The sequence below is a fragment of the Accipiter gentilis genome, chromosome 15, assembly GCF_929443795.1.
Source record: "Accipiter gentilis chromosome 15, bAccGen1.1, whole genome shotgun sequence".
Taxonomy (NCBI): Eukaryota; Metazoa; Chordata; class Aves; order Accipitriformes; family Accipitridae; genus Astur; species Astur gentilis.
This window is the reverse complement of record NC_064894.1, coordinates 22,417,099-22,444,700: the sequence shown is the minus strand read 5'-3', so window position 1 is coordinate 22,444,700 and position 27,602 is coordinate 22,417,099. Positions and strand designations below refer to the sequence as shown.

General features: G+C 38.2%; 2 protein-coding genes and 1 long non-coding RNA gene across 4 annotated transcripts; 2 read left to right on the top strand and 1 right to left on the bottom strand.

Annotated features, from left to right (window-relative positions):
- The first annotated feature begins 125 nt into the window (after nt 1-125).
- On the top strand, nt 126-18,570 carry KPNA5 (karyopherin subunit alpha 5). Of its 2 annotated transcripts, none has more exons than XM_049817742.1 (14): nt 126-268; nt 2,514-2,647; nt 4,969-5,070; nt 5,153-5,252; nt 6,053-6,147; nt 6,965-7,096; nt 7,987-8,075; nt 9,278-9,377; nt 11,029-11,192; nt 12,301-12,379; nt 13,292-13,417; nt 14,543-14,670; nt 16,306-16,484; nt 18,204-18,570. In XM_049817742.1, exons 1-14 carry the CDS (start codon nt 265-267, stop codon nt 18,389-18,391), a joined length of 1,620 nt encoding a protein of 539 aa, XP_049673699.1. In that variant the 5' UTR covers nt 126-264; the 3' UTR covers nt 18,392-18,570. The 2 variants fall into 2 exon arrangements, with proteins under 2 accessions (XP_049673699.1, XP_049673700.1); XM_049817743.1 differs by lacking the exon at nt 126-268 and adding an exon at nt 3,292-3,405 and having other exon boundaries at nt 2,531-2,647.
- Nucleotides 18,571-21,712: 3,142 nt separating this feature from the next.
- Nucleotides 21,713-26,260, bottom strand: FAM162B (family with sequence similarity 162 member B). The gene is made up of 4 exons (XM_049817761.1): nt 26,140-26,260; nt 25,754-25,865; nt 22,643-22,751; nt 21,713-22,419 (listed from the first exon to the last, which is right to left on the bottom strand). The coding sequence occupies exons 1-4, from the start codon at nt 26,258-26,260 to the stop codon at nt 22,321-22,323; spliced, it is 441 nt and encodes a 146-aa protein (XP_049673718.1). The 3' UTR covers nt 21,713-22,320.
- LOC126046008 (uncharacterized) lies at nt 25,764-26,788 on the top strand. Its single transcript, XR_007508193.1, has 2 exons — nt 25,764-25,829; nt 26,609-26,788. It is a non-coding gene; the product is annotated as an uncharacterized LOC126046008 (long non-coding RNA).
- The last annotated feature ends 814 nt before the right edge of the window (nt 26,789-27,602 follow it).

Sequence of the window (27,602 nt, the reverse complement as noted above, 5' to 3'; positions counted from 1 at the left end):
TGCGTCACATCCTGCCCCGCCCCACCGCTGCCTGCCGGGAAGCGTCGTTTCCCCGCCCGGGGCGGGTACCTGCGCTGGCGCGGAGCCTGCTGGGAACGGAGGGGGCCCCCCCCCCGCCCCCCTCCCTCCCCGGCCAGTGCGGCGCGCGGCGGGGCGGCGTCCGCCATCTTGAATTGCGAACCGCTGCCGGTGCCGCGCTCCGGAGCGGCGCGGCGTGGGGCTTTCTCCCTTGGAGGGCGGCGGGCGCCGTGCGACTCCGCTTCGATGGGTAAGAGCGCTAAGAACCGGCGGGCAGGGGCAGGAGGGGCCGCGGTCCCCTCCGGGGCACCCTCGCTGTAAGGGTCCCCGGCGCAGGCCGGTCTCCTGCCTGCTCGGGGGCGGCCGGCAGCAGCGGGGCGTTGCCGAGCACGGCAGCTCGGTCCCCGCCGGGCGCGGCGGTCGGTGCCGGGACGGGGTCTTCCTGCGCCGTTCGCCGCCGCTTCCTCAGTCCAGAGGACTGCCGTCCTCCCTTCCCTGCCGTGCCCCGCTGCTGATGGAGGGGAGCTTTTCCGCCCCCCTCGTCGAGGGACGCGGGTGAGGGGCTTCGCTAGCCGCTCCCTGTGGCCGGGGTGGGTGTCCTGTCGGCCGAGCAGGCGGCGGGGATCTGACCCGGCCCTTCGCCGGGGTCTTGGCCGGTGCGAAGCTTGCGGGCAGCGTCCGGCCTCCCCCCGCGCTGCCGGTCGGGGAGGGGGCGGTGGTACGGCAAGGCGCGGTATTTAGGGAGCCTGCTGTAGGCAGGGAGGGAAAAAGAAAAAAAAAAAACCTTCAAAAAACCCTATTAGTTGGGTAGGTCTTAGTCTAGGCACAACAAGTGGGCGAGATGCAGGATGTGGAGGGATTTAGTGTGAAAACGAGCGTGGTTTTGCCGAGCAGAAGCGCGAGCTTCCTTGGATCTAGATGCAGAAGTCGTGAAGCCTGAATAGATCAGGGACTGCTAGTCTTTTTGCCCTTATGATGTCTATGCCAAAACTCTTGTGCGGGGAATGAAGCTATAAATTCATAAGCTTTTCTTTTTGAAAACAGTCTCGATGAAAGCTTCCTCCCAGTTGAGCTTCTGTAATGCTATAGAGCCAGTGACCTAAACTGGGTTACTTTGCATTGCACGCTTCTCTTGTTTGGTTCATTGCTTGGCCTGACAGTTCATTGGTGCAACTAAACGAGCAAGGCGTGAATGATTAAGGAAGTGGTGATGTTCTAGGACTAGTTAAGCCAGTAGTGTTGTTGGAAAAATGATGTTCTTAAATTGTGCCTCAAAAGTTAACATGACAATTACGAGAAAATTGCCTTAGATGGTGGCACGCTGAGCATTGCAGTCCAGAGATGGCAGTAGTTTACTAAGGTTCTTGTGAAGCAAATGCATTTGGGTGAAACAGGCTGCTGAGTCCTTGGAGTGTCTTGTGGATGTCAGCCTAAGTCTGCAGACTGTTTTCCTCTCATAGTTTGTGTTTATTGCTCAGCAGTCCTTGGTACTACTGATATTAAAATAAATAGTCCCGTCATGGAGGTTGAGAGAGAACTGTGCACAGCTCAAGAGCTGTAGTTCAGTTGTTTTCTTGTTGTGGAAGAATTCCAGACAAGTGAGAGTTGGTGTAGAGTCTTAAATCATATTTTTGACAGTTATTTCTCAGATGAAGGCTACGGTTTTAGCTTTCAAACCTAGTACCATGCTATTAACAACTTTTCCAATCAGTCAGTTTGATCATTTCAGTGACAGAATTATGTTTTATCACTTTTATCTTTTCACAACTGATATGCCTGAAATGACAGTCAAATTATAATCCCCTAATCCATCAAAAGAGCTGTTAATTAGAATGAGTCAATCATTTTGTTAGTTTAAAATGGAAAAGAGTATGCCTGTCTGGGTGCTACTGACCCTTAATTTGTTTTTCTGCATACAGTTTAGAAGGAAACACAGCATAATCTTTAGGTCCTGTGTTATGTTTGCAAGATAGGCATCTTAAAAAAAACAACCCAACAACAACACCCCCCCCACCCCCCCCCCCCAAAACCCCCCAACAACAACAAAAGAAACAATGCAGCAAGATTTTAAATGAAGCAGTAATTACTGCAGGTTTTCTTCTTGGATTTGTCCTTACTTTTTAATACATTTAATGCCTCTTTTATGAGAGGAGAAAGCAAATTCCTTTACTTGCTGACAGAATCAAAATTTAGCAATGTAATGGTTTTGCTTTTTGTTTCTCAGTTTGTTCATAAGACCCATAATTTCTTTTTGCAGTAGCTTATGCCCTTTAATGAAGTATCTGATCCTCAAGATGAGCTGTAGTTTAATCTGCAGTTCAGAAATGCCTGTCTAGGCAAAGGTTTTTCTCTGATTTCTACGTTAGACATTTTTGTTGATGAACTGGGTATTGCAAGCAACTACAGGAATAGATGTAGATACTTTTGTAGTGCAAGAGATGGCAGGTTTGTCTTGCAAGGTTTGGCCTTTTGCACTAATTTTTATTTTTTAATAGACAACATGGCAAGCCCAGGTAAAGATAACTTCCGAATGAAAAGCTACAAGAATAATGCACTAAATCCCCAAGAAATGCGTAGGCGAAGAGAGGAGGAAGGAATCCAGCTTCGGAAACAGAAAAGGGAAGAACAGGTAAGTATCTTGGTGAGCTGTTAACTGTTAAGTACTTGTGAAGCTAAATTCAGATATGTGAAAGGACTTGAGCAGTCTCCTCCTGTGGAGCAGAATCCAGAGTGCCAGGCTGAATGTCTGGGTTTTGTGCAATCTTGGGGAGCACCAGGTGGCTCTTGATAGGATCTAAAAAGTGAACAGAAGCCCTCTTAAGTCAGTAGGGCACACAGAGGAGAGACCCACATCTTAAGTTTAATCCTTAGTCTAGGTTTAAGCATGTAAGACTGGGCTGAAAGGATAGTCTTATTTCCAGTAAGGATTAGAAACCTTGCATTCTCTTCCAGAGTTTGGGCCAAAATTGTACTGTTAGAAGGGAGAGGGTTATTTTCATCTTTGAAGCCATACTTCAAACTGCCCAAATAGCTTTTCTACAGTAACTTAGTAAAGTAGCTACCGATTAGTGATCCCTGAACTGTTACATATAACATTTGCAGTTGTCCTCGCTGAATTTTTAGTGATTGGAGTACATGGAGCATTGTATAATTTAATGGTTTGTGGCAGTTCCTTTTCCCAAAATGTTTAGTAGTTTCTTGCCAGGAAAGTAAGGAATGTAGTTTGTTTTTCTGCTTGGTCTAAAGTGGCTGAATTTGTCTCCCACAACCTAGAGAGTGTCCCAGGCACTGATCTACAGTCTTCTCTGAGGTGGGAATGCTTACTCTTCTCCTGGGAAAGTGGTGCTACTGCATGGAAAAAGAATTTAAATTAGTTGGGCCAGAGAGGTAAGAGTAAGAAGTAGTGTGATACTGGAGCATTTACCTGTGAATGGGTAACTGCACTGCAGTTCCTGCTGAAAGTTTTGTTTGTGTATTTTCTAGTAGATAGTCCTGAGATAAATTATGAAAATAATGGGTGTTTCCTCTCCCATGCTGACTGTTGTAACAATGAGAATACTCTTATATTCTCCTTGATTTTAATCTGGTGGACTGGTGTTTTTCAGTTCTTGTTGAACTGCGGAGAACAAGTTTATGCAGGGAGATAAGACTGCTTTTGCTCCAGAAAAAGTTATAACTGGTAGATAGGCCATGATCCTAAACAAAAAGAGTTTATACACTTCAACCAAGAGTGTCTGTGTCCTCGTTAAGTGCTAGAAAGAATGGCTGGTCTTCCAAAAGAAGAATGTTGTTTCTTCCTTTGTGGGTTTAAATGCAATTAAACCTTGTTTATGTCAAGGATTCTGCAGTTGTTTTGTGTCCAGGATTGTGCCCAGTCCAGAAGTGTGTTGAACGTTGAGAGAATGCCTTTGTTTAGGTTCCTGTTTGAAATATGAGTAGATGTAAAACATGGAGTTGCTTCTGCTGTTTTGGGCATGTACAATAGCAGAAATCTAGGTGTCTATAGACACCTAGAGGACAAAACCCATCAGGATTTAGTAGGAGGTTTCATTATTATGCTTACAGGTAAAATCTTAGTCAGCGGACCGAGATTCTAACATTTATTTTTAAAGATGTCAACATAATATTCTTAGAATTGTTAATTACAGTAGTTCCAAGTGTAGTACTGGATTAAAGATAAAAAATTTAGGTTTGGTTCCTAGAAGAAAACAGGCTAATGTGAATGATCTGCTTGTATGCCAGAAAATGAAGAGGCACTCATTAAACATACCTTATTAAATACTACAGTGCAGGTATGTATTTTGAGCATAGGCAGTGCATGCAGCCAATTGTAAAGTGATTTTTGGACATAGAGAATGTTTAATGTTACATAATTTGGAAGTTCACCTTGAAGCTATGCTGGTTTTTTCCTCCAACTATATTAAAATAATGTTTTAATCTTTCTGCAACTGTATAAGAAATATAGGTGCTGTTTAATTGTTATGCAAAGACAGTACATAGATCTTAGACCTTCTGTTGAAGGAAGGAATGCAGAGTGCTGAAACACAAGCTTTGGCTCTGTGTTGATGATTTTAGCTTATAAACTAAAAAAGGAGGAAGTAGCTTGTAGAATACTGTTTCCTGCTTAAAAATAAATGCTAATTATGAGGTATAAAAGACTAAAAGTAAAGAGATCTGTGTGGAAAAATTTATGGATCTTTGCTAATTAAAAAGAATTTCAGTTTTTAAGTGTCTCTCTGAAGTGTTGCAGTGCAGTTTATCAAAGTACAGATATAGTAGTGTTGTTCTTCTTTGTTCTTTAAACTTTCATGTAGAATTCCATTTGCATGGATGAGTAGCAAAGTGAATAGTTGAGATACTTTGACTGGTGAAAGCATTTCTTCCAAGTGTATGTCATCAGTACCCACTCTATGGTAAATTCTAAAGTCTCCCAAATATTTCTTTGTTTAGCTGTTTAAACGCCGAAACGTTTCTCTCCCGGGAAATGAAGAATCTATGGTAGAAAGTCCAATTCAGGATCCTGATGTCAGCTCTACTGTACCTATTCCAGAGGTAATTACTTTAGAGTGTGTTTAGAATGTTATTGGTTAATGTGCATAGTACTAGACATAAGAAATCCTCTTTTAATTTTTAGGAAGAAGTTATTACAGTAGATATGGTGCAGATGATTTTCTCGGATGATCCTGATCAGCAACTCACAGCGACTCAGAAATTCAGAAAATTGCTATCTAAAGGTACGTAAGTGTTGCCTGATTTTCTTCATTCCTTCTGTGTTGTTAGTACAATTTTTAGTCAGAGAGAGTCAGTTAACCTTTAGTTTTGTTTTACTTTAAAATAGAGCTTGCTGAAACTTCCAGTTCTGTTTATAGAGAAACTGTGCCTAATCTCTTCCGACCTAATGGCTAAATACAGAAAGCTTCATTATTCTAATGTTAAGTCTTTCAGACAAAGTAACAAAAGCAAGGATATTTTGATTGAAGTGTTCAGGGCAGTAACTAACGCACACTAACATTACTCAGAATACTTGTTGCAGTACTTCAATTTCTGATTCACGTTCTGTAATTGAGGGGAGAAAAATTTTCTGGCTGCCAAAGAACAGTTGTAACTTGGTTTTGTTGAGACTGTAAGACGTGCAGACTTGAATCAATGCCAGCATTTGTATAGCATGATAGGTAAAAGTATGCCTGGTCATTCAAAATAGTGGAAGGGAAATTATGATTAGGTACTGATCTGAGCTACTGATTGAGGGAACAGTGTTTTGTAATGTGTTACTAATATGCCAATGGATAGTAGTATGTGTTACTATTATTATACATAGTAGGGTGTTTAGTAAATTATAGCACTTTACGGAGATGATCCTGCCATTTTCTAAAGTCAAAAGTTTAGCTCCTTCCTTTGAGATTAAAATGATTGAATGCTAAAAATTATGTTAAGAACTGAGAATTGTATTCGTTTTTTGTGTCATACTGAAAAAGTAATTTATTTGGTCTTTTTTTGTTAGACTTAAACAGATTTATTTTTTTTTATTCCCTAGAGCCTAATCCACCTATAGATGAAGTCATACAAAAACCAGGAGTAGTACAGAGATTTGTGAAATTTCTAGAGAGGAATGAGAATTACACTCTGCAAGTGAGTTTGGCTGATACTGATTGGGGGTTTGCAATGGGATTAGAAACCCTCCAAAAGAGCTTTGGAATGCATGTATTTTTTGGTTTTGTTTGTTTGTTTAATATTAAAATTTAACTACTTTTAACCACTGAAGCTGTAAATTTTAGTTGTCTAAAATGTCAGTTGTTGCCACTGAACTGGTCACTTTACTCTTGCGAATTTCATAGTAGTTTTTAGGGTTATGTATTCAGCTGGTCAAATACTTGGGTGTTGAAAGCAGAATGTGTTCAAGGGGGTTTCCAGAGTGGTATATGAAGATCATCAGCCCTGATGTGTAAGCAGAATCTGTTTTGTTTGCGTTGAATATATTGTATTATTTTTCAGTTGAAATCATAGAAAAGGAGAAAAAATACAGGAAACTGAAAGACTTGTATGAAACCCTTTTGGAAAATCTTTTAAAAATATATAATCAATGATAGGAGTAACTAGTTCTATCTATTCATGGTAGCTCATGGAATGGCACTTAGGCCTTGTGTACATTCATACTGGAAGAATTAACTTAAACTTAATACAGAGTAAACAGAAGGGATTTGTACTAGTTAATAGAGATTTGAAATCTTTCTTACAGTTAATGCTGCAAGCTTACTAAAATAGAGATTTTGTCAATGCCAATTATTTTATTGTATAGAAAGTACAATAATAGTCATAATTGCATTTCAGTGTAAAGGAAAAAAGTTAGAAAATTAACCTCTGCAACTCTCATGTCAAGCTGTTTTCATGAGTTCATAAGTTTTACTGTGAAGTGGTTTAACATGGTCATCTTTGTTCTCCTCAACAGTTTGAAGCAGCTTGGGCTTTGACAAACATAGCATCTGGAACTTTTCTACACACCAAAGTTGTAATTGAAACTGGAGCTGTTCCAATTTTTATTAAGTTGCTTAGTTCAGAGCATGAAGATGTACAGGAGCAGGTAACTCTATTCTTGAGGTGTTTTATAACTACTTAAAATTCATTTATGAGTGTCTTTTTGGGGATATGTATGGTTAGAGAGTTTTTGAGCCTCATTTGCTCATTGGCTGAAGGAGGATAAAAATTTACCTTTGGTATATTTTTTCCCTCGTCTTTTTTTTCCTCTGATTCTTTCAGGTTTCTTTGAATCTGTTCTTTATTTCATGTTATTGAGTAATTTGAAGAAAGCACTTCATTTCTATTGTGGCATTTACAGGTGGACAGGAACTAAAACACTGTAATAGAAATAAGAGAGTAGAAAACAATGTGAATTTTTTTCCCCCAAGTTATTTGCAGCTTTATTTCCTATATCCTTCTGCTCTTCCATCTTACTATGTTACAGTCTTCATTAACATTTTCCTGAACTTTGGGTTTTTTTTGTTTGGTTTGGTTTAGGGGTTTTCTGTTTATGTTTGAGAGGATGTAATTTGCTAGCTTTTATTTAGCATGTTTGTAAGTTTGTATAGTGAAAGTTCATGATTTAACTTTTTTATTCCTCATACATTGTTTGCAACTTCGAGTTAGTTTTATTGAATCTATTACACATAGTGAGCAAATATTAATATAAAAGAGTGTGTGCATCCTTTTTATTGAAAAGCACACAAATCAACATATTTTTGTATCAGAAGACTTTCTTTCCCTGAAAGGATGACTTCAAGTGTAGGTAATTGACTTTGTGTGAATTCACAAAAAAATGCAATCTAGAAGTCAGTAGTCTTCTGAAATTTTATATTTGGAATGATACAGCTTTTTTTAAAAATTTTATAATATTTGCTGTAAAAATGTATAGGCGATCTGTAAAAGTCGATTGGCAAGCATGTATAAATTCACTTGGATGCTTTGCTTTTTAAGGCAGTGTGGGCTCTTGGTAACATTGCTGGTGATAACGCAGAATGCAGAGACTTTGTTTTGAACTGTGGAATATTACCACCCCTTTTGGAGTAAGTATTGTCAATTAGTTCTATAACTCTAGTGTACAGGTATACATAACTGTAAACTTCAACTTTAAAATTTATTTGAAAAGAGTATAAGCTCTTTGCTAAATTGAGAATGTTTCTTTTTTTTTTTTTTTTTTTATTATATTGCTATGAAGCTAATGTTTTGGATTACCACAGCTTCATGTGTATCTTTAGTCCATGACTGGAAGTTTTCCAATGTTTGCAAAAGCAGAGAAGTTTTATTTCACAGGTATGAAATTTCTATACTGTGCAGAACTCTGTTGCCAGAGTTCTGGATCTATAGGGTGAGAGAGATGATTGAATTCACACTTGCATTTGCGGGATTCCAAGTGGCTGGGCAATAGGCTGGTTTTCTCACCTTTGTCCAGTAGCTCCAAGCTTCGGTACTGCTACATATCCATTTGCTTCTTGAAATGAGCTGTGCAGAGTAGTTGTTACACAAGCTGTGTTCCACCAGAAGTTTTCTCTTCACTAGGAACATCATTCCAGCATTTACTATATGCCTACAATAGGATGTAAGGTAGGTTCATCACAGGGAAAAAATTTACACAACACAATTTTTGTTCAATTTATTATTGCTTAAAATAATGAATGTCTTAAAACATTTGTAAAATAGCTTAAAATAATAGAGGAGACTGTGATTACCTTCCTCAAGGATTTAACAGGTTAACAGTTCTAGATATTTTGGTAATGTATCTGAAACATGAACCTGATTTTTCAGGTGTTGAATCTTTCGCGTTCTATTCAAAAACAGTAAAGTGTTAATTTTTTTTAGAAGATCTTTTAAGTTCTAACTTTTTAGGGAACCATTTTTATTATATTAATTTCATTCTCTGAATGAAAACGTCAAAGTTAATTCAAGGGAGGGTTGTATCTCCTAACCCCTTCTCAAGACCCTCAGAAAAGATTAGTTGAATGTTTTTTTCATATGAGCAATGGTTTACTTTATATGTGTATACTTGGTTTCAGAATGAGATGTCCACACAAAATAATCTATTCAGATTCAGTTGATTCTAAGAAAATTTTGCAGCATGTAAACTATGAAGAGAAATAAATTGAAACTAGTGCCCAATAATAGGGTATCTTTTCCTGATTTGAGGTACTGTTGGTAATAATAGACATAAAAAGACTTACATTTTCAATAAGAAATGATTATTTTTATTATTGCTGTTTCTTTTGGACAGACTGTTAACAAATTCAAATCGTCTTACAACAACTAGAAATGCAGTCTGGGCTCTCTCAAATCTCTGTAGAGGAAAGAACCCACCTCCGGACTTCAGTAAGGTATAATAAAATATTCATTTTGAGAAGTCAGAAAGCTGAAGATGACTTAGGTTTGTAACATGTCATAACACACAGAGTTTTTGAATCTGGAGATAGACTCAATTTTTATCTTTTTAGTGTAATCACACAGTCTTGTCCATCTGTTGTATCTGCAAAAAATCATCTACTTTGACAGGTATCAGCAATAAAATTAAATTACTTTAAAACTTGAGACTGTAGTTAGTCAGATGCAAATAGTCATTCACTGGTATGAAATGATGGACAAATAATACATTCAGCACTAAACCTCTTGGGGGTGTATTTTCTCCAGATCTGTTTTGGAGGATGTGAGTTATGATTAAAGCTTTTTAAATTTTGTTTGTTTATTTTATGATTGAGAGTGCATGCTGCAGGAATAAAATTTTGAGTTTTCTGCTCTGTCAGATGCAGTTAAATCAGACTATGGTGACAGAAGTGATTTGCCTGTATGCTCTCCCCTTCACTTCCTCCTCTCTCCAGTACGTGGTTGTAAAGAGAGGAAGACTGTAGAGGCTAATAGGAGTATTAGTTCCTTATTTTCAGTATGAAATTAATTTCTGGTAAGGTTAATGACATTAAAAGATTAAAAGAACTGAACATTGGATATTCTAGTACAAGAGTCTGAGGTTAAATGATCATTAATGATAATCTGGAGAGAATTTACGTGTCTTGAAGCTTACCTTATAGGGTAGTAATTACTGTCATTGCTACTTAATAATTCTTGGAGAGATATTAACAAAAAGGGGTGATTTCTGATGTCAATTAATTGATCACCTCACAATTGCTCTGCCTAAGTTATATCCTTCAGTAGTGTCTTGTTCTGGTAGTCAAAAACCAACAAGATTTCTTGCTGCTTAAACACAACTTCAGTGGAAAAGGATGCCCTGTAAGCAGCTGCTAAGAATACCTCCTTTGCTTTTTGCCCTTTGCAATAGCACCAGTTGGACACGTAAAGGAGGCTGAGTTGCATAACTTATGTAAGATAAAGAATTAAGTTCTACAAAGACTATGAAATTCCCAAACTGTACAGCTGAAACCTGTCAGGTTCCAAGTGGTGTTAAGATGGTCTAGTTTATCTGGCTCTGTCTGCGTGGAGCTTGTAGGAGGTTAAGGCCAGCGACAACAGTTGCAGTGAGACCTGAAGTCAGACTTTGCTTGTTTGATTTGATTCAGTGAACGTTGAGTCTTCTGGGAATTACTCTGAGTTTCTTTGTGATTAAAGCAATTGTAAATTGGTTATTACAAATAACCTCCAGTACTCCTACAAAGACGGCAATATCAAAAGATGTTATTACTTTGAAATTCTGTTCTCTGGGTGATTCAAGAAAGCATCAGTAATTCCTGATCATCTGGTTATCTGTAAAAGCAGATGGTTTTTGTTTAAGCTGAACAATTATATAGCTAATATAGTATCTCTAAATAAATAGGCTGTGAATCAGAATTTATCCAATTTACCAGTCTGAATTGGGTATCTAGTTTAATCAGGAAGTGTTCCACCTAGGTCCTGATTCATTAATGACCTCATGTGCTTTGGCAGTAAATAGTTTTGCATCTTTTTGCCTTTGCAGAATGTTCTCTGAAAGTTGAAAAATACAAAACATCTAATTTTATGCAATATTTTTCTTCAACTTAGGTTGCTCCTTGCTTAAATGTTTTATCAAGACTGTTGTTTAGCAGTGACCCGGATGTCTTAGCAGATGCTTGCTGGGCCCTCTCTTACCTTTCAGATGGTCCCAATGATAAAATTCAAGCTGTTATTGATTCTGGAGTGTGTCGAAGATTGGTAGAGCTGCTTATGTAAGTCTTCTCTTCACCAAATAAATGTCTTGCGGTACTGTTAATATTAATGAATTAAAATTTAGTTGTTTTTTCTCACCTCGAGCGTAAATTTATTTTGTGAGAAGTGATGAATGTGAATTCAGTCTGAAACCTTTTAAGTTGCTTGCTAAGAGTTGCTTGGCTCCTGGCATTTTTCCTGAGATTGACAGTGGAAAAAAAGTTTTCTCCAAAGTATTTCTTTATATTCTTTAAGATTTAATGTAGGATTTCATTTACATGAGGGAATAGAAGGGTGAAGACTGAAGACCAAGCTTGAATTGTAAACTAATTTCACAGCTTTTTTTTAATTTCATTTTTGCATTTTGTTTTCTTACCTTTCTAGGAGGTGCAGTTGCAATACAGACAGTTCTCGGACTCACGAAGTCCAGAGGCAGGCTTGTGCCACTTTTGAACTGTTCCAGTATATTTGGTTTATGGTTCATTATTTTCCTAGAAAGGGAGACTAAATCCCTGTGTTCACATGGGGACTGCAGAGTAGGTCAGGGGTAGTAGTTGCCAGCACTGACAGCTCAGCACAGTTCCCTATGAAAAGCTCATTTGTATAGCTGTCAGGAGAGGGTGAGGTTGCTTTCTCTTCTGTAGAAGCTTTAGGACAACTGAGTAGATTTCCTTCCCCTGCATCTCAGACAGTTGAATATGGGAATGCAGGCTTCATGTACTGGCTTCTAGGGTTATTAACTTACAAAAGGGGGGAGTTCCATTTATAAAGGGGGGCTGCTAAGTTTTAGTATACAGCTAACACCATCCCTTTTGTTTCTGTGGCTATTGAATGATGCAGGTTCCAGTATTGTATTCAATAATACTTGAGCTGGATGAAATGAATCTGCTGGACAGATGGATTAATCTAAGTTGTGTTGTTCCATAGAGATGCCCTTTCCTGAAATCAGCAATTCAGTTGTGGGCTTGCAGTTGTCAAATTTGGCTAAATAAGGAGAAAGTATAAGTAGTAATGCAGTGTTTTCTATAACTAAAAATTTAGCACCTTAAGTAAAACATTGTTCACTGAAAATGCAAAATTATACTTTTAACACTTGGTAATATCAAGCGATTTAATATTTGTCTCCAGGCATAATGATTACAAGGTGGTATCCCCTGCATTAAGAGCAGTTGGAAATATTGTTACTGGGGATGATATCCAAACACAGGTAAGACTAGTTGATTGAAGAAAAATGAATTGGCAGGACAGAACTTCGTAAAATTTGTGAGAAAATACATGTCCAGTAGAGGTACCGGCCTATGTTAGTGAAAGATCTATATTGTTAATTTGACAGTTTAGGCTGCTATTTTAAACATTAAATTACTGCAAGAAAGAACACTTTTTTTTACAGCACTGTATGTAGTCGATTGCTTCATTCCTGTATGGTACTTTGACTGTTGCTTCCCATTTTTTATTTTTATTTTTTCTCCTTAGTGGGGGTTCAATTTTTTATTATAGTTCCCTTTTTAAAGTCTTCAAATACAGTCAAAGTTTTCACTTGTAAGCATCAGTCGTACTTGATTTGTCCGTGAATTTGCATGTGATGGTCTTACTGATGCAATTTGTTCTAAAGATTTATTTTTTAATTTCAGGCAATGGAATTGAGTTTGAAGCAATGCAGGAAATACTAAGACGGGTCTTGCTTTAAAGAAAACTGTGTCTAAAAGGCTGACAGAACTAGTGTAAAGGGAAAATAAGTTAATTACATAATTTGTTGTGAGCTCTATAGGAGAGGATTTTGTCAAGGAATTAAATGGAAAACACCTGTCTCAAAAAACAAATGAACAACTAACTATACAAATTAGATTTACACTTCTCAGTTATTCTCAGTTGTTCATATTCTAGCCTTAAGCAGCCTTATTTAGTCTTACTGTTGTCAGTCTTCTGGTCTGAACTTAATTGAGGCCAGATTGCTGGATTGTCTATTCACACACTACAGCATTGAACACTTCAATTTTGCAGGTTGTTATCTATGATACTTCGTAAAATATAAATGTGTTGCAAAATCTGAAGTAATCTCTAAAGTGCTTATATATATGTATACAGTACAACCCAATTTTCAATTCTCAAATTATTTTAGGTTATTCTAAACTGCTCTGCATTACCCTGTCTCTTGCACTTGCTTAGTAGTCCCAAGGAATCTATTCGAAAAGAAGCATGCTGGACTGTTTCTAATATTACTGCAGGAAACAGAGCTCAGATTCAGGTAAAGCCTGTATACTTGTTACTTGGTTGGTTTTGTTTTCATTTTACTAGTTCACTTGGTTTTTCTTCACAAGAAGAAATAAGTAGATACTACATTGCCTCTGCATTATTTGTTTTAATCCTGTCTATAATTTTACCTAATTTAAATGTTTTCTTCTAAATTTTGAAGATTATTATAAATAACTTCATAAAATAATACTTTAAAAATAGCTGTCATGATTTGTACTAGAGAAATGGATTAATTTCTCTCATGGGGATTTGGTTGATGCTTATAAAACAAATGAAAGGATACTTCTCTTAGATCTGATGTCAACAGTTGTTATTTTTCCCTGTGGGAGCATCATCTACTGATATACTCTCTTTAATTTTGTTCTGCATTGTAATATGCATGTTAAAGTAAAAAGCAATTCCCCTTTCTTAAAAGTTGAAACAAAACATCTTGCACAAATTAGTCCAGTGAAAAGTGGACAATTCTACCAATTTGGAAATGCTGGAACGTTTTGCTTGGGTAAAAAACCTGCATGATGCTATCAATACTGAGTTGTATTCTTGTGGAAACTATTAAATCCTGACTATTGCTCCAGGTGTCTGGTGTTACCTGAAAAAAAGGTTCTGGTTGATAAAAATGAGAGTTCTGAATCAGAGTACATGTTTCAATATGATTTTTTTTTTTCCTCTACTTCAATCAGAAATGAAAATGTTACTTCTTGATGTCATTTAAAATATATAATACAGTCTTCAAGTATAGACATAGTCTTTCTATGGAGGCTGCAAACCTGAATAAATGGACAAAGTGAAGTTTTGTTCTGAGGCTTGATCTCCAGTTCAAAACCTCAGGTTTAGTGCTTATGTCATATGATTTTTAAATGGCCCTATCCAGTAAGCAGTATTCTGTCCACCAGAGACAGAGAAATCAAAAAAGAAGATATTTTGATGGCTGCTGCAGTGCAATGTTGGAATAGTTCTGAATTTCAGTTTAGCATTTCTAGTTTGTCTGCCTTCTAACAAAACATTGTTTGCTTTGGTATCAACAGGCATCACTGACTCTTGTGTTGAAGGTTATTAATGTTTTTTTGTGTATACTGAATCTTTAATTGTTGTAAAATACTACAATTTCATCTCTTAGGCTGTTATAGATGCAAATATTTTTCCAATATTGATTGAAATTCTTCAAAAAGCTGAATTTCGCACCAGAAAAGAAGCAGCATGGGCCATAACTAATGCAACATCAGGAGGAACCCCTGAACAGATCAGGTAAGTTTGTATATGTTACTATTTTCTCTGCCTAAGTATCTTCTCTGAGGCATTTTTATTTCTGCATTTGAGTATTGACGAACGCAGCAATAAAATCCTAAACACAACTGTAATTCCTTGAAGCTCTGTACAGGGACTAAATATGTAGAAATTCCAAAAAATGAGTGAAATACATGCAGTAGACTTATTAATAAATTGACCGATACTGCTTTGTTTTGGTGATATTACACCTAAAGCTTTCACAGGATTATCTTCCAGAGCTGATACAATATTGTCAAAGACAATTGGAACAGTTAATGAACAGTTTCAGTGTTTGAAAATGGAAAACTTTGGGAGAGTTGTTTTGAAAACTTGCGCAATGGAGGGACTTCAGGAATCTTAGTAGTTTCTTCATGTATTTTATACTTACTATCAGTATTGTTTTAAAGCAGATATCTAACCTCCTTTTTCAAAATTGAGTTTGATTAAAATTTTACTGTCAGCAGCTATTTATGTGATGCAAAGATTGGACTTCTTGAACGACTAGATGATACTCTCTGGTTTCTCTGAATACTGTCAGCATAGTGATCAGTTTGAATCAGTAGTTGATAAATGGATTTATAAATGACAGTGTATTATTTGGAAGCCAGAACTGAAAGTGATGTGATAACTCTTACAGCGCATTTGGGAGATCTGTTGCAATAAGTGCATGCTTATTTATTTAAGATGTAAACAATCCTGGTTTTCTTATAGTGACTTAGTAACAGAGGTAAGGAAAGTTTGTTCCTTTTTTTTTGGTGTTATTTTGATTGCTTGCATAATGTAACATCTTAAAACTTAGTGTATTTTAAATAAATTTTAGTTCAGGATCTTCACATAGTAAATGTGAATGTAATACCATACAAGTAGCTTCTCATCACAAAATACAGATATATTATCTGTGTCATGAAGTTTTAGCCCTTTTAATGTCCTCACAGTACTACTGTCTGACTGCAGGATAATTTAAAACCACTAAATAAACTATACTTAAGCAACCTTTTGATGCAGACAAACATTACTATCTTCATTTTACTTACACACTAGAAACAAGGACACAGATTCTGATTTTCAAAAATTCGTACACAATTTTGTGCAAAATTGGAAAAAGGAGTAGGATACTAAGAATCCCATTTTTTTTATATATTTACAGTGTTGTCCTTCCCTTTATAGTAGGTAATGTTAATACCTTAATGGACTACTAGTGTGGACTACGTTAGCACAGAGCACTCTAACATATTTACTCAATGGTTTTGCCACTACAGAGTTTCAACTGCCCGAGAAAAGAACCTATTGCTAAAGCTAACTTTTTCTCTTACATTCAGTTAAACCCATCTGAAGATCGTAAGTGAGAAGGAGTTGAAAAGACTACAAATTCCACACTCCAGTTAGGAATATGCACATTAAATTTTCTCATTAGGATAAATTAGAGTATTTATTCAATTTCAGACTAAGCTTGTCTTTGTGGTGTTGCATGTTTTAGAAATTTGTTTCAGCCACTTTTTTTTAAGCAAAATTAAGGACAAATAGTGATAGACTGGTATGTCAGAATAAATGTGCTGGATTATCAGTCCTTCTTTTTTCCCCCCACCCTGTCTCTGTTCTTCTGCTGTTATAAAGGTATTTGGTAGCACTAGGTTGTACCAAGCCTCTTTGTGACCTCCTGACTGTGATGGATTCAAAAATAGTACAGGTGGCTTTAAATGGACTTGAAAATATTCTGCGTCTTGGAGAACAAGAGTCTAAGCAAAATGGAATGGGCATTAATCCTTATTGTGCCCTTATAGAGGAAGCATATGGTAAGAAATTACTTCTTGTAAAACTACATACCTGAACTTCCTTATTTCAGGCTGTAAAAACAAAACCATTGTGAACCATTTTGAAATTTGTAGGTAAGTTTAATAAAAGAACTACTTCAAGCATAAATGGACATTAAAGTATCATAAATTAAGCAATGTAACATGGTGGGAGAAGTGGTTAAATGCAGAAAACCTGTGAGCATTTGTCTGTGGTCAGTTTATTAAATGTCCCTCTAGAGAAACATTCTCAGAAAAATTTAACACACAGGTGTCCTAGTCTATTGGAGCCATGGTTTGCATAAGTTTATCAGACAATCCTAAATATAGTTATATTACTTTAATATATAGTCCTGTCTGGTATGGTTTCATTACCAACAGGGATGCAAGATCAGAGTTTGTTTTACTTGTTCCCAAAGTCGGATCACTTTTTAGCATGGTAAATATCAGTAATAGCAAAATCAACTTCAGATCATAAAATAAAATAAGTCTGTACCTAATTTGTGAAAGTATTTTGTTCTGTTTCTTCTTTTAAGAGTTGTTGAATTAAACCACCTTTTAAAGGCAGAGTATCAAAACTAAAATGACTATTTGTGGAATTTCACTACTAGATGCTTTTGATTTAAGAAAACTAACGTTAAAAGTGGCTTTTAATGAATCTGGCATTATTTATGGAGGGTTATCTTTTTGTAGCTCTGACAAAACAAAATGGGCAGAAGTTTGTGTTTCAGAAACTGCTAGTAACAATTCTAGTTGATCCCATTACATCTGATTAGATGGTACTAACTTTTCTGTAAAGAAGCCTTTAAATGTGAATTCCCTTTTAAGAGTTTCATTTCTAAAACCAAGTGCAGACTTAGACTTACTTTGCAATCTAATGTGTAAGAGGAATAAGTATTGAATACTTTAATGGAATTTATTCTGTTCCAGATTTTGAATCTGTTCATAATTTCAACTATTGAATGCCTAGGTTCTTTTTTGCCTTTACCAGTTAAGTGTAGGCTTCTGAAGCTGTAGAGCGTAAGTTCAAGTAGGGGAAACAGCTAATTATATCACCCTCATTGCTTTGGCCTCTACAGTGACCAGAAGGGTTTGTATGAGCTCTTCCTAATCCAACTTAAGTGAAAACTGAATTATCTTAAATAGCTAAAAAGGAGTTTTGAATCAATGTAACTGACCGCCAAGCACTTAATTCTGCCAGCAGAGCAGAGGTTATGTTATCTAGCTTGCAAATAATAAGCTTTTGGAAAGATAGTATCTTCAATCTTAAAATTAAATTTTAGTAAGATACCAGACTCTGCTCAGTGATGACTCCATGATAGGGGATGGAATTTAGATTTGGGGAAGACTGAAAGAGTAAAAGAAAAGAAATGGGGATATTGGAAATTGCTATCCTAATTCTATACAGATTCAGTTTCTTTGTAGGCATGGCATATTTCTTTGTAGATACTACAGCCTCCTCCTTAGTTTAATTGGTAGTCTTTTAGCATAGTTTTAAAATTAGTTTGGACAGCAGAAAGTGCTGCAGAAAATGAAGACTAAGAAATATATAGGTCCGGAAATTAAGCATCAGTGATATTGAATGAATTGAAATGATTTGGGATTGCATTTTTTTATCGAAGAAGTACCACTATACTACAAGCTATACTATAAGCTGTTTCCCTTTGAATACATCATTCATTTAAGCAACTTGATTTTGAAAATGTTTTGTTTTGAATTTAGGACTTGATAAAATTGAATTTCTTCAGAGGCATGAAAACCAAGAGATCTACCAAAAGGCTTTTGAACTCATAGAACATTACTTTGGTGTCGAAGAAGAGGACTCCAGTATTGCACCTCAGGTGGATGAAAGTCAGCAGCAGTTTGTGTTTCAACAGCAGGAGGCTCCAATGGAGGGGTTTCAGCTGTAAACTACTGAAGACAAGCATAAAATGTAAACACTTGTAGGGGTTTGGGTTTGGGTGTTTTTTTCCCCCAGAGGTCTTTTCTTTATGGCCAAAGTTAGAGGAAAAGTTGAATATGTTTTGCAGAAATAGATGAAGAAGCAGCTCATGCACTTTTATATATTGTGTTAGATACAACTGTTCTTTGTTTTGTATTTGTGTTTTTCATTATCTCTTATGTACAGAAAACAACTGTGAGTAATCCTGTCTAAAGCATTAAATGTGATTTAACAAGAACTGTTAAGCTAAGACTTGGTAGGACTTTAGGTAGTGGTTCTGAATTTTTCATGTAGTCTCAAACTGCGTATCAGCAATACAGTTACTGACAGTTGCATTTTTGGCAGTAGGCTTGACTTGCCCAGTCTCTATCAAATCTACCTCTTGTATTGAAGCAAAACCATTGCTTCAGAACTAAGGCATGAAATAAAGATGAGCTTGTAAGAAGCTGAATTGGAATGTGAAAAATATTTATTTAAATTGTGAAACTTTTATGCATTACTTACTTTATAACACACTGTTGGAATTTATTTATAAAATGTATTTAAAGACATAACAGACATATATAATGCTAATTACCTAATATAATATTGAATATATGAAAAAGCTTTTTCTGAATTATGTGGGAAGAGGACTATTTCAGAGGTTTTAAGATTGGAATCAGCAGAGAGCTTGCAGGTCATTTGATGCTGGCTCTGTAATTAAAGCTGCTAAATGGCATTAAAAGTCAGCCACAAATACAGTACTTTGCAGTGGAAGCAGTTGCTGTAGTTACCACAAGAATGCTGGCGATTATGAATGACAGAGATGGTGATTTGCACAAATTGCCAAGCAGATGGTCTACAGCTGTCTCCTGTCAAAATGTGGTAACACCATTTTAGTTTGAGAAACATTGCAATGTTTGCCTTTCTAGTACAGTAGCTTCTTAAAAGTTTTGACAGTAGGTGTTATTTTTTTGACCAAATACTCTACTGCCACTTGAATTGTTCTTTAAGTTAACTAACTTGGTTTTCTTTTGGTAAGACAATAGAAATACTGCAGTGAAGAATGAATAGTGAATCACTCCTTTCCAGTTGAAGGAAAAGTTTGTTGTACTGTAAATAGCATTAAGTATGTGGACACCAAAACTAACTAGAAGTTATTGTCATCTAAATATTTAGGCTCTACAATATACAGTGTTTGCTGTTAAACACTAAAAGAATTCTAATATTTACATTAACAGTTTTGAATACAGAAAAACGTATGCTCTGCTTTGACTTGCATATAAGTAGTGTTTCTGGTGTATTAGTAGTATATCTCATTTGGAGAAATTAATACTTTGGGTTAACTCTGAAGTATGATTATTTTTTATTACCTGTAATTAATGTATTAACATCAAACTCCTGGGTTAAGTGAAATCTTTGACATATGAGAGCATTTCATGCTTCATAAAAAGCTGCAATTTAAACTTCAGATTACTTACCCATGGCACTGTGCTTGTCACTAAACAGTATTTTAATGCACTGAAAAATACAGGTTAAAGGTGGTATCATTTACAGTACCATTTTATATTTAGAATTTTTTTTACATGCAAGTTAAGATTCTAAGATGTTTCACTTTGATGTTACAGCAATATATACTATATTGTAATTGAATGTGGGACTTGAAGTGGATTTTCTAAGATTACTGGTCAGTTTTGACTAAGATGTAACTGGGAGGGAAGAAACCTCTTTTTGAAGTCTTTTTAGTGGAAGATAGAAGTGTAAGATGTATATAGGAGTGCTGTTACTTTATGAACTCTGAATAATGAGATATTTTAGCAAATGACACTTTAAACCTAGATTTGTACAGCATACAACAACAGTTTTGAATAGTGTGATAATAAGTACAGCTGCCAAATTTTCATACAATGTTAGATGATTGTATTTGTGCCCTTTCTACTCTCATAGTTTTAGGTTTTCATATACTGACCTTCCTCCTTACCCAGTCTCCCTGCCCCATCTGTTCAAAGTACAGGGTAATGATCATGGAAATCTACCAGGATTACTAGTAAATGCTGAATTTCAATGTTCTTCTAGTGTAAGAAAATTATTCAGGTAACAGGGTATTCCATGGTTTCTAACAACCTTGTTTTGATAACATAACCAGCTGTGCCTGCTTTTATTTGGAGAACCCTGTAACAACTGCATTTATAAGCCTCTCTAAACCAAATCTGAACTATAAAAATCTCTATTAAAAGACTTGAAGAAAAGAGGGGACGTTTAAAGTATTATATTTGTTTTGAAAGAACGTCTTCAGTTTTGTGGATATATTATTCTATATGTGTGAATGGTTAGTGACTGCACTTTACGCAATTAGATAAACTATATTTCATGCCTGATACATTTAAGTGTAATAGTTTAAAAGGGAACTAAAATTGATGGACTTTGGCTAATGAAAACCATTATTTAAACTCAACATTTGGTTTACCCTAAAATTGTTAAAAAATAATAATGAAAATTCTTCTTCAAAGGATATTTTATCACTGAGTTTACATCACACTTTGTTAAAAGCACATAAATGAATACTATAAAACTAGAGGTGATGACTTAAGGTCGGCTCTGGTATAGTCGTTAGGGCATAATATGATGATGCTTAAACAGATGAAACCAATGTGGAAGAAAAAAAAAACAAAACTGTGAGAAGAAAATCTCTTTAAATTTGGTATTTTATATGGAATCTGAAGTGCCCTATCAGTTACAAAGTCTGTTTCAAAATACAGGGGTTTGGTTTTTGTGGGTTTGGTTTTAATTAAAAGGGTACCATTTGTTCTGCTTAAATGTGAATACTAACTAGCTAATCTATGCAACTATGCAAAGCATAAGATTATTTTTTTTAGTTCCCTATTGATACACTGAATCATATCTAATTTTTTCGTTGTTGCACTTTTGTCTGAGGACTGGTTCATACAGCTTTTTAATTTTCTAGTATTTGCTTTAAACGCTGTTGCTAGCAGCAATCAGAAAATAGTAATAATGTTGGCACAGAAATAAGTTAGCTGTAGAACAAGTTTGCAACTGGAAAATATTTATTGTTGGGTCTGTCTTAAAAAAAATAAAATAGAAAAGATGCACTATTGTCTTTCCTCCACGGTTGGTTCTCAGTTGGTTTAAATTTATTAAGTTGTACAACTGAGGATTTTTTTATAGGTCTGTCAATTGATATATGAAGTTTAACTGTGACCTCAAGAGTTCACTGAAATCTGGAATGAGAAATTTCAGTTAGTTATGGCACAATATCTTCATACAATGTGTGGAAACTAAAATACCTATGCTAACTTCAGATAGTAATAGTGCATCTTTAAATCCAGGCCAAAGGCCCATTACTGTAACAGAACACATATGAGTAGTATGCAATATTATGGAATGTTAAATCTCCAAATACCATACAGAAACCAATAAAACCTATTTTACAGATGTTTATTGTATTTATTTAGTGCTTCAATAACTGTGGCTGCTTAAACTAGAAACCACAAATGCTGTTTTGAATACAGCATTGGGGCAAATGAGTTCACACTGGCTGATTGTGTGCTGTAAAACTGCATTGTTGCTGGACAGAAAACTTTTTGGTTTTAAATAAGTATTGTAAATACCTATCCAAACATACCTGACATTCTTAGGAAACTACCTCATCTCCTTTGAAAGTAATTACTGCTTTTAATCATACGCAGAACATTCTAACTCATTTTAATTGTATGCAACAAGTGCATCGAGTATCTCTAATAAAAGAGACCCTCTGTTTCTTTTTGCGATGCTGTAACTACCCTTACTGGCTCTAGCGTGGGCAATACCACAGTTGTCCATTTATTGGTGAAATTCACTAATCGCTCTCAGCAACAGTTAATTTTGCTCCTACGAGGATATTTGGCATTTCGTACGAAGTTACTTTGTCTTCGACTCCGCTGCTAGCGCGGCCTCTTGCCGCCACTTGGCCTTCTTTGCCAAGTTCCAGCTCGTTAAGGACTCGTGACGTGCAGCAGCCTGTGGAAGTAAAACATGGAGTAGCGTCATAGGAGTAACGACGTGCCTCAGGGAAAGCTACCCAACCTCAGGAACAGCCAGCAACTGCTTACGTGGCAGGGGTGACAGGAACATAGGTTAGCTGAAACTAGGGTAGGTGTAAGCTGCTGCTCCTTGTTTAGGTTTGTCTACTTCTCACAGAGTTTAAGTATGCTATGTGATAACGAGCTAGTGCTATACTCACCTTTTTAGCTGAGGCAATCACTGCAAAACAGGCAACAACTGAGAGTCCAATCATGATGTAACAAGCTTTAACTCGAGCTTTGTTTCTTGCCCTGTCCAGCATCTCTGGCCTGCAATTAAAGTTACTGAATTGAGTCATTACAAAACTGAAGTATCTCTCCTTCAAAGCATCACAGATGTAACGTCACAATTGAAAAATGAAAATAGAATTGGCTTCTAAAACAAGCATCTCCAGCTTGCTATGATTGGTTACATACCACCCAAGAGCTTTGCATTTTCTGACCCTAATATGTTTCCAGTGGAAAAACAACATTTAATGGATTTGAGATGATTTTTTTTTTTTTAAAGCTTAAAACAAACAAAAAAAACCAAAAAACTGCTTATGCAATAAATATTTGCATTTAAATTCTTGGGGTAAATACACCAGAAAGCATACCTTATGCTCATTCAAACAGTGAAAATTAAGGGGTTTTATCTATTTTAAACAGATGGAGAAATATATGTTGTCACCCAGATGTGGTGAAAGCAATTTCCTTTCATTCAAAATTAACTTTGGGAATTTATTACTGTCGTATCTAACCTGTTCAGGTAGCATCCTGTATACTGTAGGCTAGGGACTTTACCTATTTGGATAGGTGATTAAAACAGAGTTTGTACTGCTACAAGTTTTTAGTTCTTTAGAAAAGCAGCAGCTTTATTTAGAGTGGGCAGCTGATGTCAGCCTTCTCACTGTTACAGGAACACACACCTAAACAAGAACAGTCTACGTGATCATTTTTGCTGGTCATCAAAGGCAAAAGGAATGAAAACTTCTGCCCTGTGTTTGGCAGTAGTTGCTGCACGAGGGGCATTGTACGGCCCAGCAAGCTGCGTTGGTACAGCTCCCGTTTCCACCCTTCTCCGTTGTGAGCAGGCTGCGTGCCCCTGAGGACCAGCAGTACGGGAAGTCTCCATTACCACTAGAATTGTCTCAAAAATTTCAGCTAAGTCTTTTTCCGAGTTGGGATTACAGTTTTTAAGATGTTCGTTATAATGCTGGCTGCGCACTATTTTCCTTTCATAAATCACCTGGGAATGCTATATCTATATATATTCATAAAATATAGAATATAAATATACATAATAGTTACGGTTTTATACATATATATAAAAAGGATAGTTGCATAAAGAATTGATTTTACGCTGTGAGTAAAGATCTTGTAATGATCTCCTTCCCCCAAAACACCTTTAGCTTTACTTTAAAGATGTTGAGTGGTGGACGGGGCAAAGCTGGGGTTTTTATAGTGGAAGTTCTGCCTGGGGAAGGCTGTACCGCAGCTGAGGGCTGCAGTGCTTCTCTCGAAGGCTTGATGCAGCGGAGGAGGGCAAGCGTGAGGAGCGGCTGTGCCATACTAGCCCCTTCCCTGCCAACGCACACGCGAGCACGTGTTCTGCGTGCCGCCTTCCTTGCAGGTGGCTGACAATGCCTGCGGCTCCACGGAACTGCTTTGCTTTTGTACAATGGTAAACGTCATCGTTAAATCAAACCGCGCACTGGACAAGCACATGAAATCATTAATCCGCTAATCCATTTGTAGCGACAAAAGCAAAACCGTAAGTGTTATTAGTCTGGCTTATTAGCCTAATCTTATTTCACAATGCGCTAATTGAAACTCTTCTGAAGCAGATTTTCACTTTCTCCCTGCTTTCTGCCTCGGCTTTAAGGAAAACAGACCTGATTATGTTCTTCCCTAATTGCACATTAGGGCCTTTACTGCTCAATCAAGACCGGGTAAACCTCTACTGAAGTCAGTAATAGCTGTTTTTAAAAAGAAACAAACCGCAACAACCTTGAATAAGGACTGTAGATTTGACTCTAGTATAAACTATCTTCAACAGCTAGATTGTGTTCACAGGTAATGATATCCCACAGGTTTTTTTTTTGTTAATAGTTAAAGCAGCGGCACAGTTCAGCTTCAGCATCTCACAATTAACTTCTTCTAGTATATGACTTATGATCTTACAGTTCTTACTTTATGATCTTACAGTTCTAAAAAGACCTTGCTCACCCAGAAAGCTCAAAATGGTGACACTCACTGGCCAGGCCAGCTACCGCTCAGAAATGAGCGATTTGTGTGCATGTACGTGTACGGACTGGCAAATGCATGTGGCTTTAGAAATGCCTCCTGATGACTTGAATAGCTTTCAGAGCTTCTGAGACCTGCCTGAACCCTTCTCTAGGGAAAGGTGGTGAGTCTAACACAGCGCAAGAGAGGTTAGACCCTTTAGAAAGCCACCGTCCAGCTCAGCAAACACCAGTGAAACTGTCAGGAACCAACAAGAGCAGGCAGAGGATACACCCGTTGCTTGACACAGCTCGGCACGCCGCTTATGCTTAACATACCACACAGGACAGGGGCATACTGTGATGATAAAAGGTAGTGTCCTGGAGAGGGACATCTAACACACTGTCTAACATCCTACAAAAGAGGCAGCAGTTGGCATTAGAGGGGTTTCATGTGTTCAGTGACTGACTCCCTTGGGGGATGCTGATTTTCAGCGAGTCAGCCACCGAATCAGCGTGGTTTGGCTGGAAAGGGACCTTTGAAGATCATCTGGTCCACCGGGTCAACAAGAATGGGAGGCTAAGGCTGTGTCAAGCACTTGGTTTTCCTTGGTGGGGGATGCTTCTCTCATAACCGCCTTCTCTATTTTTTCCTCAAGTTCTATAATAAATTGTGATTTGCTGAATGTAACCATCCAGTGACAGTCAGCTCCCTTAGAGCCATTGATGGGAGCTATAAACAGAAAATATTGTTTACCAACAACATCCTTCTCTAATTGCACATTAGGAATAAGCAAAATAAACAAGCCAGTACGTAAACGTAACCAAGGCTATCTCCTCAGATGGATCCAGTTCTTAATCCCAGGCTCTGGGGACCCCAGAAAGGAACATTTTTTCATCTTAACCTCTAACCAGGACAGGAAATTCTTTTGCCCTCTAGTTTGTTTCCAAGTTTTCAGTGTTGAAAAACCAACTGGTTCAAACTCTGTGGAAAAGCTTCAGATCCGGATCAGGCCACCGCCTTCCCTTCAGCTCCACGTTCCCCTTGGACAAGGGCAGCGCACTTACGGGATCCTCGGAGGAATCTCTTCCTCCGTCTTGAAACGTCCGGTCCAGAGGAGGATTTTTTTGTCGAACTTCGAAGGTTTGTAACTTGCAACCACCTTGTGAGCCTGCTCAGCTTGAAGATAGGAAAAAAAAAAAAACCCACTTCGTCAAACCGCACGCTAAGAGCGAACGACGGGCGGTAGTAACGGCCGAAGGCGGAAAAAAAGACCCCTGCCCCGTCCCGGTGGTCGGCAGAGTAACTCCGGCACCGAACTTCCCCGCCTCCGCCCCGCAGAGCTCCCTCCAGGCGGTCTCCCCAACCCCCCCCCCCCCCCCCCCGCCGCCGGCCGCCGTGCGGACCCAGCCCCGCTCCACCGCCGCCCCGTCCCCGTCCCAGCCGCCCTTACCGCGGCTGGTCCCCGGGCTCCGGGCGGGCTCCCCCCCGCCGGCGGCGGCTCCCCGCGGCGGGGGCAGGCGGAGCGGCGCGGCGGACAGCAGCCGCCCCGGGCGGAGGCGCGCCGGCAGCATGGCGAGGAGCGGCCGGGACGGACCCTCTGCTGCGGCGGGTTGCGATCGCGGTCCCGGTCCCGCGGGTCCCCTCCAGCCGCGCCCAGGGGCGGGGCGGGGCGGGGCAGGGCGGGGCAGGGCGGGGCCGGCGGCGGCTAAGCGGGAGCCGGTCCTTGTGGGAAAGCATCCCGCTCACTTAAGGCAGGGGATGCGCTGCCTCTCCAGCATCGAAACTCGACCGCTGGAGTCAAAACGCGGTTAAAGAAGCAGCCGCGGCGCTTCAGCTTCAAGGGTTGGAGGGAGGTGGAATCGAGTCCCGTAACACAGACCTGCCCACGGCGCTTCTTCTGTCGTTTTACTGCTTTTCAGAAGGTCCAGACGTACTGATTCTCCTCACACGACTTTCTGTTTACTTCGGCTGAAAGGCGCTTTTTTTTTTTTTTTCTTTTTTTTTTTTTCTTTCACGTCCTGAACAAAGTAAACCTTTATTAAAAATAAAATAAAACGAAAAAATCAGTACAAACATATCCTTGGGGAAAAAAAAATAAATCAGTAAGGTCAGGACAGACACATACTTAGTGAGCAACAGCCCGTGTCAGCACAATACCAGGGACAGTGTCTCACCAGAAGCGTGTCCAATGCACCAAACAGTGGAAGATTTTACATCCATCAACCAGTACGCCTGCGGGTGGACAGAGGAAGCCCCGCTCCCCAGGGATGGATCGCTGCCCGGCAGCAGCTAAAGTCCTGCGCACGAATGAGGAGTCTTGAACCGTTTGTGGCCAAAACCTCCGGTTCTCTATTTTCAGGAGCAGAGCCAGAAGTAAGCAGCTTTTTCAGAAAGCAAATCTTTGAGTAGAGGAACTCAGAAATTTGTCACCAAAGTGAGTTCTAGCATTCTTGATATTAAAACGTTTTTAAAATGCTGTTTGGACAACATTTTATTCTGAAAAGATATTTTAAAAAAAAGCACTTTCTTTCCAGTAAGTAGTCCCATGTTGATGTTTTCTTATTCACACATGTGCAGCTTCCATTCCAAAATCATTAAAGAGATAAAATGTCCTTATTATTGGTAAAATATCAAAGCCATTCCAATCCATTTAACTCATACCAACTCTGTCTGCAAATAAGCCATTCTCTATACAGAAAACCCAGGTCCCTGAATCAAAGCTCCACACCGTCCTTCTAAAAATAACAAAAAGGAAGAGTACGCACCTCCTTGCACAACCCTCCCCACCCTGAGCAACTCTGTCCTATTTCAGAACGTTGTTGGGGAGGTGAAGACACGTCAATAGAAATGACCTCGAGAGTGATACTGGAGTTATAGTCTGCCCGTAGCCCCTTTGCCTTTGCCTTCTCCCTG

Bases quoted from the DNA above. Each gene is read 5' to 3' on its own strand.
- KPNA5 (XM_049817742.1), top strand. The intron at 5,071-5,152 runs GTAATTACTTTA...TTTAATTTTTAG, and splicing joins CTACTGTACCTATTCCAGAG to GAAGAAGTTATTACAGTAGA. The intron at 11,193-12,300 runs GTAAGTCTTCTC...ATTTGTCTCCAG, and splicing joins AGATTGGTAGAGCTGCTTAT to GCATAATGATTACAAGGTGG.
- FAM162B (XM_049817761.1), bottom strand. From the start codon at position 26,260: ATGCTGCCGGCGCGCCTCCGCCCGGGGCGGCTGCTGTCCGCCGCGCCG. The intron at 22,752-25,753 runs GTAAGTGCGCTG...CTTTAATTGCAG, and splicing joins GAGATTCCTCCGAGGATCCC to GCCAGAGATGCTGGACAGGG. The intron at 22,420-22,642 runs GTGAGTATAGCA...TTACTTCCACAG, and splicing joins TGATTGCCTCAGCTAAAAAG to GCTGCTGCACGTCACGAGTC.